This window comes from Hakea prostrata, chromosome 1, assembly GCF_041222555.1.
Source record: "Hakea prostrata isolate BN-2017 chromosome 1, UWA_Hpros_2, whole genome shotgun sequence".
In the NCBI taxonomy this organism is placed as follows: domain Eukaryota; kingdom Viridiplantae; phylum Streptophyta; class Magnoliopsida; order Proteales; family Proteaceae; genus Hakea; species Hakea prostrata.
In genome coordinates, this window is record NC_142600.1 from 4422305 (window position 1) to 4433085 (window position 10781).

Sequence of the window (10781 nt, forward strand, 5' to 3'; positions counted from 1 at the left end):
TTTTCTTTATTCTTTTTAAGTAAGATATATCTTTGAAACTCATTTACGGAATTGAATGATAAAGTTTTTTTGAATACGCTGAATATACTAAATGGGTTACTAATCATTTCCACTATATATTTTAAATTTTAGATGGTATCATAAAATTACTATCCAATTCTATCTTATTCTCTTAATGTTGATGCTAATTTCTGAAAATATTTTCTCCTATGAAAAATCAACTTTTCTCACATCTGTGCAATAAAGAATGCTTGGATATAACCTAGTCTCTACATTCATAAAGGGAAGAGTCATCTGAGGGTTATAAGCCACGAACGTGATCCCGAATTTTGCGGGATACGTAACCAAGCTAATAGGGGGAACTGCCATTGAGGCGAAAAAATGAATCGTGCTAAGATTGGTAACTAATCATGATTTCGAATGTCAAGGGTAAAAAACCCTACAATCAGACGGTCGCCAACGAGGATCACGAACTCATTCAACGATCAAGAATCACAGGTCAAATCTATATAAAAAAGTAGCCTACTTGCATATAAGGTATCTGAATCGTTTTTTCAACATTTATGTTCATTCTACCCTGCAATTAACTAGAGTTATGATTAAGTTCATTTACTGACTTAGTCTTCGAAGATGGCTTCAGGTCGGGCCATACCTAACATTGTTTTGTAGATCATCTCCTCAGATCTCAAGACTGAGCAGATTTTGGACACATCACTTCCGTTGAAAACCATCACTCTTATAAGATCATCATTGTCATAAGAGATTATAATTTCTACACAAATTAAACTTAAATATAGTTAATCGTGAAAGTTGATTTATGTGAAAACAAATTAGGGCCTGTTTGGTTACATGAATCCAGAGATTTGAAATCTCTGGATTCATGAATTTGAGAATTATACCCGTTTGGTTGTAAAAATCCTAGATTCATGAAATCTAGAGATTCACCTTTACACTAAAAATGTGAATCAGTAGATTTATGGGTAAGGGGTGAAATCCAGAGATTTCAAAAAAGCTATACATTTGCACATTCACAAAAATCACGTCGATCAAATAATTTTTTTAGGATGAATCCACAAATTTCATTCCACAACCAAACATCTAATTTTATAAATTATAACTCCATAGATTTGAAATTTATAGATTTGAAATCTCTAGATATTTGAAATCTCCAGACTCATGTAACCAAACAGGCCCTTAACTAACTTGTGCAATACATTATTTTGATATTTGTAAAAACAAATTTCTTTTTTCTTTTTTTTTTTTTAATTTCTGGTGAGAAAAGTATATATCTTTTAATAACTAATATTCAGGGCCAAGAAAAAATATGAGGTTAAACTTCAATTTAGTTTCAAGTCTTTTATGGTTTCCTCATAACATTACTTTCTATTTGGAAGAAGGAAGAAAATGGATGAAATGACTATTACTTCATCAACTCCATAAGATTAAAGATGAAAGCAATATGGTATTTTAAGTGAAAATATAACACCAAAATGATTATTTCATGTTCAATAGTAACCATACTAAGAGGTTTGCTTATTAAATTTCAGATTAAGAGGTGACATAACCCCATATGTAGGCCAACAGTGGAGGTACCCGTCATTTGTCTTTTAAAAAATCATCATACTGAGAAAATTATACAAACAAGAATTTCTGTAACTCACTTGTTAGAAATTTTTTACAAGAAATGTAATCATAATAAATATAAATTAGTTCAGATTTTATTTTCTTTATATTATACATTTAGCATGATTATAAGATACTAAAAGAAAAGAAAATTATAAAAATAAAACATAAAAAAAAAAAGAAATGACAAAACGGAGAGAAGTTTCAAAATAAATAAAAGAGGAGATCTTTCAGATTTTTTCACTAAATATTAAGTATGTATTGCTGGTAAGATATCATCACTATAAAAAAAAAATTTGGGTAGAAGGAAAGTATTCTAAAAGCAATTGAAACAAATACCTCAAACAGCTGATTATAATTTGAGAAATATTTCTGATTATTTCATTGTTGATTTTTTCCATTGTCTTATTTTTTTACTTTAAAATTTTTAAAACTCAATATATATATATTATTTCTCCTCTTAAAACTTCATTACACTTTGGTTCAATTTGGACAGAATATAACAATTCAAATGATATTGATTTATTATAACTAGATGTTCTATATACTCAATGACTTCGGATATCAAAGAGGTAAAGAAGTTTTATGATTAAATATCATGCAAGGCTTATTTAATAGCTTTCATTCATTTGTTGTTATTGTTTATACTTTTTCAATTTTCATAATTCATGACTTGGAAAAATACAAATGAATGGCATGATATCACTTCATACGGCATGTATTGAACATATTGTCCGAAATATGTTGCACTTATTTTCTTCTTTTTTAAGTTTCTTTTGTTTCAAGGAGTAGCTATTATGTAACGAATGTCATAGCTTGGAAGGTCCAGTTTGTTGAGGTGCTTACTATTTGGCCACTCTCCAAAAAAAAGTAAATTATGTCTACATTCCCTGAATTTTAAAACTATTATATTTGTATCCCCTAAAACTCATTCTGTTTGAAATGTTTCCTTATTCCTAATGCCAATTTTAAATAATAATAAAAAAAACATATTTATTCTTGATGAATCATCTTACAATAAAATTTACAAAAATACTTTAAAAACATTTAAAGTTGTTTTCATTTTGTTTACTTAAGTTGGGCCCAAACCTTTGTTTAATCATTTAGTGGTCAATATTTCAATTTGCCCAATCTAGTGAATTTAGAATATTACAAAAAACCCAATGTTGGTTATTTTGTTAACTTTAACTTTAAAATTATCATTTTATGCATGGGATGAAGGGGTGAAACAAAATTATTTTTTTATTTTATAGAACTTTTTTTACCCCGCCCCCGCCGCGGGGGGGGGGTTTCCCCCCCCACCCCGCCGCCCCCCGGGCCCCCGCACCCCGTGTCAGCTGAGGGCGCATTTCCCACCCTTTTACTCCTCATTTATTGGGAGAAACCCTAGATAAGGGGGAGGTACTAGATTTACCTTTACTCGCAAAATTGCCTCTTTTTTTCCTTTTTTTTTTCTTTTTCCTATGAATAATCTGTCTGGATTCTGTAATATTTAAAGTTTTGTTGAAAAATCAACCTTTTTGGGTTTCATTCTGTTTTCTCTCTATGGAGAGAACCAATAATATTCATCCTGGAGAGAACCAATTACCAGCTCGTATTTCTTCATCTCCTTGTATTATGTAGTTTCTGCTGACAAAATCTTCTTGAAGTGTGTAACACAAGGTGATACTCTAGATATGGATGGTCTGAGATGGAACTCTTTATAAGGTATTTTTTTTTTGTAGCTTCCAAGCAAAGAAGATTAAAATTTAAATTCAACAGAAACTCCTTACTGGGTTCAACCTTATTTTGAATCCCATCCTTTGAATGTTTTCAAAGTTACATTGGTATTTTTTTGGGGTAAATGTTAAACCTAAGAAATAGATTCTGTTGTCATTTTAGCGATCTTATTTGATTCCAATTCCCATGAACAAGCGTCTTTACGAAGTCGACAAAGTTTGAGTTTCATGGACAGTTGAGATTTAGTAATTTTTTTTGAAAATTAAAAACAAAAAGTTAAAGGAACCACGTAAACCTAGTTATGGTGGGTGAGTCTCCGAGTGGGAATTTTTTTGCATCCACAATGATTTGATACTAGAACCTTATTTAAACAAACCAAGCTGCTTACCACTTGAACCAACCCCATTGATAATCCTTTACCCTTCCAAAAAGTTAGAGTTTATAAAAAGTTAATATTGAATTCTTTATAATATTCAAAGTTCACCGAAAACAAAGTCCATTTGAGTGGGTAAATAGGAGTTTAGTTTGGATTATGGTCAAAATAAAAAAAACTCAATCATTTATAATTGTTCTTCACCTTTCCCGCTTATTTTCATTATACATGTATATTAGTATATATATAATTTTTCGTTGAAAGTCGAAATGGTTTTTAGTTTGTGCCTTGTGAACCAGGAGGACCAAGACAGCAAAAGCCATGCCCCATATCCTAGAAGTGAAAGTGAAGCCTGTTTAAAACAGAGAATACTGGAAAAGCTGCTTCATAATAAACAACCTACACTTTTTTCTGTTTTACGCATAGCTTTCACGTTCATCTAATCCATGTCTACCACTATTTACACCTGTTCCTTACTACAATTTCAAGTAGCAAAACCTCAATCAATCAGCTCAAAAACCTTGATTAAATAGCCCATATTATAGTCTTAAAATGTTCAGCAAAAGGACCAGAGAAAAGAGTAGAGAACACTTCTTTACAGAGCTGGATAATGTGCACTTCAGGGGAAAACAGTTGGTCTACATGATGGAACAGGAATTTGGGTTTTCATCACTGAACATGGTTGTGTATTGGTCTTCCTGTTTGCTAAGGGTGCTGCTATCAGATGTCTCCACATTTCTGACATAGCCAGGAGGTGCCTTCTTGTCATAAGCTTGTGCTGTGTAAGGATGTGCAACAAGTTTGTAAGGAACATAAGGCCAAAACTCTGCCTTTTTCCCAGTTGACTTAGCTTTCTTCAGAACCTTGTTTGGCTCAACATAACCTGTCACTGTGACCTTTTGTTGCTTCAAGTTTACATCCACTGATTTAGCTCCTGTACAAGGCAAGAACAACAACTCAAACCCATCAGTGCCCATGGATCATAAGCAGAAAACATTATTAGCCAAAGAAGAAGAAAGAATCACTAGCTAGCGAAATACCTTTCAAAGAAGATAGAGATTTCTTGACTCTATGTTTACAGCCTTCACAGTCCATCCTTACTTTAAGCTCCACTGTTTGCATATGTTTCCTCTTCTTCTTGTGTTTATGGCCATTGCTCAATAATCTGGAAAAGTACTCCAAAGTACCAAGAACACCCATTTTGTAGTTTTAAATGGGCACGAAGATAAGAGAAAAGTTGATGAGTGACACAAGAGAAAGACAAAGAGCATGAGATAGGGGAGAAGAGGAGAGACAGACAGATCACAGAAACAACAGCAGCAACCAACAGATGCTCATGGAAAAGATCTCTAAAAAGGTCGGGTTGATACAAAATCCACTGCTGTACATGTGTAGTGATGAGCTCCTTAGGAATTGCAGAAAGCTGTGATGCTTAACAGAAAAGCTTCTTACAAAAGGCTGAGCTTCTTTATACACACTACCAAACCGGGCCATCTTATATATAGATTTAAGAAAGGCTATAAAGACGAGCCAGGAGAACTAAGTGTGATAATACGTAAATATTGATTAATTTTCAAGGAAATGACACTATAATCACAGCCAGGAAAGTAAACTTTGAGATTTCGTGATTAATTGAAACATGGGCTTTTGAGTTTTGTGATGAAGATTGAAGACTTAGGGTGCAAGAAAACTGTTTGTAACAAAATGGGTTTCTTTCTTTCTTGGAGCAAAGCCATGAAAGGTACTTGGAAGACTACCTAACAGAGGTTGAAAATTCGAAAAACCACACGAAGAGAATAAAACATGAGGTGAACTGGAAATAAAGATGCAGAGTTTCTTGATGGAGGCGACACGTGTCGAGTGAGATGCCCAAAGGGGACCATGTGGGATGCCAAGTGTTTGTGAAATTGGCCAATAGAAATGGGAGTAGCTGGGAGAGTTTTCTTAGCTGGTGGTGCCAAGTGGGTGGGGCTCTCTGACGGCTGTTGACTTTAGAGGTGCGATTGGGCGGTGGGAGTGTAGGAAGGGAAAAGCAACAAAGCCACGGACCCTGTTTGGTTTGCTGGGAAGGTGGTTCAAAGCTACTGTCATCGCTCTGGAAGGGCATTTTTTTTAATGAAAAAATTAGAAAAAAAAATTACATGATTAGTTTCGATGTTTCTACTAACAAAATTACCAAAAACAGATTTTTAGTTTACAAAACTAATCAAAAGAATGATTTTTCATCTTTCTTGAACATTTTTAGATTTAAAATCAAGCATACCGATATTAAACAACCATTTTCTTTTGCTAGGGTTATTTAAATTGAAATTGAAAGACTTATTTATCACGTGATAAATTATTTTACCTTGGCTGCATAGGCTTAAAATTCAAGCTTTGGGTCTTAAGGATCCACATGTCTGAGTAATTGTGACTTTTTATGGTTAACTAACTAAAGCAAGTGCATGAGTAATTGTGACTTTTTATGGTTAAACAATTATTGAATGAGTTTATAGTCTATAGAGGTTTTTCTTTAACCTTATCCTCCACCAATCACTCTTTGTTTTTTAGTTATTATTTTGCTATTTAATTGATTTAAATTTAATATTCTGTTATAATGGATGAATTGGAAATCTATCTGTCTAATGACTAAGAAATTTAAGAATAAAGAACATCATATTCCATGAAAGAACTTTGTAAACTTGGGACAACTTCTTTAAAAGCAATGACAGGTTCTAACCATAGAAGGCTTTGAGACAGAAACAAACAAAAACGAGCAAAGCACTCAAAAAAAAAGCAAAATAAAGTTGTTCATTACTATCCCCATAGAAAATCTCATGGGAAAGATAAGCTGAAGAAAGCCCAGCTTTTATTTAATGCTTTAAGTAATGGGAACTATTGATTTTGAAATGCACATACGGACAAAGGGTGCTACAGTTCAGGGAAGATGAATTAATATTGCCCTCCTCCATGATAAGGGATAGAATTGTAATTTATATGTTGCTAAAGGGCAGCAAGGTCATAAGTATGAATTGCACACTGTAATTGATATATATAATAGAGCAAATTATACGGCATGCCACACGCGCTATATTTGGGACAAAACTCTGACCACCTCGACAGATTTTTTTGCCAATCCCGGTTTTCAGCACTTGGTTCGACCCGGATTGCACACCTAGTTGTGGTGGGTGAGTCGCCCAGCGGGGATTTTTTGCATCCACAAGGTTTTGGTAAGTGCTCCTAGTGGTGGGTAAGTCTCCAAGTGAAAATTTTTTGCATCTACAAGGATTTGATATTGAAACCAATTTAACTCTCCAAATGGATTGAAGTTGTTGGAGATGATGGTTTGTATGGGTAGAGTTCCAAATTGTGACAATGCCAAATTAAACCATTGATTGAATCTCAGATGGACTTATTTATCAAGAGTTTCAAATCCTGGAGAGATCCCCTTTAACTTAGCACAGGTGAGATTGGGATTATACTTAAACTGCTGGCCTTGATTGACCATGATCGAGCTGCAAAACCTAATGCATATCTTGTGTACACTGGGCACCATCTAAATGGTTGAGCTCTATGATGGTTTCGGAGCCGCCGTGTGATACAAGATGAAAACATTATCCTAAAAAGACCAAAACTTCTCCAACCAAAAAAAACACCGTTGAAGAGTTTTTAAGACTTAAAACTAATCATTTCAAAGCTCTCTAATGTTAATGCACTTATGCACGTAGACCCCATAACCATAAAATTGTGACATGATTTTTCTTAATCAGCAGATTGGAATTTGGAAGTACAAAAAAAAATTCTAAGAAAGAATCTAAGTGAAATTATCTCATTATCCTTTTTCTTTTGTGGTTCTTAGAAAAAGTTAACTCATTAATAGATACCTTAATTAGAATAGAATCCATATATACTCTAATCATTCTTGGAATCAGGAATATTGCATCAGCTTAATCGACCGCAGCTGATACCGATGTTGGCTGATCCAAGAGAATATTTTTAGGGTTTCTCCACTCATTTTAGGTTTATTTGTTTTTCCTTTTGAATTTATTTTCAGCAGAACTTCAGATTCGTCTACGGAAATATTTCATATCATATTAATAAACAACCCATTACTGATTTATGTTTAACATTTCAACAGAGCTGGCGCTGGCTACTGTGCAGTAGTTCTGCAGTGAAAACAATATGAACTACATGATGGAACAGGAATTTGGGTTATCATCACTGAACATGGTTGTGTATTGCTCTTCGTGTTTGGTAAGATTGGCGACATCAGGTGTCTCCACATATCTGACATAGCCAGGAGGTGCCTTCTTATCATAAGCTTGTGCGGCGTAAGGATGTGCCACCAGGTTGTAAGGAACGTAAGGCCAAAACTCAGCCTTTTTCCCAGTTGACTGAGCTTTCTTCAAAACCTTCTTTGGCTCAACATAACCAGTCACTGTTACCTTCTGTTGCTTCAAGTTTACATCCACTGATTTAACTCCTGTACCAGCAAGAACAACACCTCAACCCATCAGTGAGTACGAGTCATACCCAGAATTTATAAAACATTAATAACCAGAGAAGAAGAAAAAAAGACAAAGCTAGCAAAGTACCTTTCAAAGAAGAGAGAACTTTCTTCATTTTAAGCTCACATCCTTCACAGTCCATCCTAACTTTGAGGTCCACGGTTTGCACCTGCTTCCTCTTCTTCTTTTTATTGCTATTGCTCAGTATTCCAGAGAAATACTCCAAAGTGCCACTCACACCCATGTTGTACTTACTTCAGAAGATCGATCTATGAATAGCAAAATCACAGAACTAGTAGCAGCTTAAATACACAGGAAAAAGCTTACAGAGGGACCCGGATCTGATGGGGGTAGAAACAATGCAAGGACAAATGGTCTCACTAAGATTGCAGAAAAGGACTGTAAGGATATAACTTCTTTTCCTTTTAATAGAGAATTATGAAGAGAAGAAAAAGGTTGATGAGTGACAAAAGAGAAGGATAAAGTTTCAGTTTAAAGGGTCTCTACCCCTGGCCCTGATGGGTCGGTTGCCTGGTTGAGAGTGGAACACTCCAGATCAATTATGTGACGATAAATGACAGATCACAGAAACAACAAGAGCAACAGGCAAACACTAATGGAAGAAATATCCAAAGGCTGCTTTATACAAAATCCAGTAGCTAGGTGATAAGGAAGTGGGAGTCCGTGCCTTAAGAAATTGGGATTGCAAGAAGCTTCTTCACACCTGGGGAACCCTTCTTTGCCTTGGGGACAGAAAGGCTTTTTCAAAAGCTGGGCCTTTTCTTTTTTACATGCACTGAGGCTCTGAGATGCTTTACGCAAACAATTAAACCAGCCCTTCTTCTTATATAGACACTCTGTACTTAAGAAAGAGGAGAGAGAGTGAACACCTATGAAGGTAAATGGAGGGAGTAAACCATGGTTGTAGGAAACCAAACTTGAGAATTTTGCCATTAATAAAACATGGGTTTTGTGTTTTCTGGTGAAAACTGAAGACTTTGGGTGCAAGGAAAGGTGTATAACAATAACCTTCTCTCTTGGACTAAGCCCATGAAAAAGACTTCAGACTAACAGTAGTTGAAAATTCAAAATTAGGAATTCCACATTAATTAACAGAAGAAAATTAGGGTTGAGTTGGATTTCCGATGTAATCAGCAGATGCAGAGTTCTTTAAGCGAAAGGACAAGTGTCAAGAGAATGCCAGTGAGCCTGTGACATGTGGGATTGTGGAAAAAAGATGAGCAGGTGATGAAGGAAAAATAAAGCAAGGGATTTGGCTTTGCAGGTCCAGGTGGTTCAAAGCTATTAATCCCCCAGGGTGAGGGGTTCCTTTTCTTTATTTCATGTCTCTTTCAAAAATTAAAAAGGAATTTAAAGGCCGGTTACGTCTAGGAGTTAGTGGATATCAAGTTTGCCATATGGCAGCTTAAATCAAGCAGAATTTCCCGGACAAATAAAAGGTTCTCACATATCAACCTTCAGCTTTGACGAGTTCATCAAACTGTTAAACATAAAACAAATGAATGAATCTGGGGAGAAAAAGACACGTAGCTCAAATGGCTCATGGAAGAACTCCTAATGAATAACTATATTCACAAAATCTTAATCTGCAATACACAAATATAAACTAAATTTTATTTAGTACCATAGTGTCAATATTTCACAGTGCCCTAATCTATTTGTTGTAAAAGAATAAAGATCTAGAGATGATGTATACAAGATTTTCTGTGGACTACTTGAAAGCAGCAATGTGAGTGATAGGGGGATGATAAAGGTTAAACAATTATTGAGTGTCTTCATGGGGATATGGAGCTTTCTCTGCTCTTACTTTATCTTACCCATTAGTTACAAGTTTTAATTTATTCTCTTTATTTAATTTTACCTTTCTTTCAGAGTTACTAAAATATAATATCATATTCTTGTAGATGGAGTTTGAAATTCATCTCTCTTAGAATCCATCCAGATTGATTGAGGGTGGGATGTGACTTGGAAGAAAAAATATTAGTGAAGGGTCTATCATTTCTTGGTTGAATTCGGGCAGAAACAAATGATTTATAAGATACTATAAAGGCTTGTTAGGCTGGAATGTAGCTAGACTAGATCAATATATTCCAAACCTACTCACATTATTTGGTTTTGGGCCTTTTGGCCATATTCTTTATATAAATATTATAAGTTGAGGTCCTTAAAGATACTCTGTTTTTTTTTTTTTTGGGCCCCTAAATGCAAGGGGAGGAAGTTGGGGGAAGGAGAGAAGGTGTGATGAGAGAGAGATTCGAATCTGAGATGAAAACTACTATCACTGTATCAGAAACAAGCTTACAAGATCACTAAGAATTGTTGTTGTCACAGACTCACAGCCCCACCCACACTATTTACCATTCCGACCGGGTATCAATCTCCAGTTCTACTGTGACTTGATGGGCAGGAGTGGACCATGGCAATATCATGATTGAGAGTTTCTGTAGATGGCAAGGGATCATGAACAGTCCGAGTGGGTAAGCTCTGAACTTGAAGGTGCAAATGGTGACAGTGGTTGAGCGTCTTTGAGTTTCAGATTGATGAACATATGTATCTTA

General features: G+C 35.0%; 2 protein-coding genes across 2 annotated transcripts; both read right to left on the reverse strand.

Moving 5' to 3' along the window:
* Window positions 1–4252: 4252 nt before the first annotated feature.
* Window positions 4253–5164, reverse strand: LOC149026827 (heavy metal-associated isoprenylated plant protein 23-like). Its single transcript, XM_089145921.1, has 2 exons — window positions 4756–5164; window positions 4253–4649 (listed from the first exon to the last, which is right to left on the reverse strand). Exons 1-2 carry the CDS (start codon window positions 4913–4915, stop codon window positions 4354–4356), a joined length of 456 nt encoding a protein of 151 aa, XP_089002047.1. The 5' UTR covers window positions 4916–5164; the 3' UTR covers window positions 4253–4353.
* Window positions 5165–7774: 2610 nt separating this feature from the next.
* On the reverse strand, window positions 7775–9002 carry LOC149026828 (heavy metal-associated isoprenylated plant protein 23-like). The gene is made up of 2 exons (XM_089145933.1): window positions 8290–9002; window positions 7775–8177 (listed from the first exon to the last, which is right to left on the reverse strand). Exons 1-2 carry the CDS (start codon window positions 8444–8446, stop codon window positions 7882–7884), a joined length of 453 nt encoding a protein of 150 aa, XP_089002059.1. The 5' UTR covers window positions 8447–9002; the 3' UTR covers window positions 7775–7881.
* Between the last annotated feature and the right edge of the window lie 1779 nt (window positions 9003–10781).

Bases quoted from the DNA above. Each gene is read 5' to 3' on its own strand.
- LOC149026827 (XM_089145921.1), bottom strand. From the start codon at position 4,915: ATGGGTGTTCTTGGTACTTTGGAGTACTTTTCCAGATTATTGAGCAAT. The intron at 4,650-4,755 runs GTATTTCGCTAG...TGCCTTGTACAG, and splicing joins ATCTCTATCTTCTTTGAAAG to GAGCTAAATCAGTGGATGTA.
- LOC149026828 (XM_089145933.1), bottom strand. From the start codon at position 8,446: ATGGGTGTGAGTGGCACTTTGGAGTATTTCTCTGGAATACTGAGCAAT. The intron at 8,178-8,289 runs GTACTTTGCTAG...TTGCTGGTACAG, and splicing joins AGTTCTCTCTTCTTTGAAAG to GAGTTAAATCAGTGGATGTA.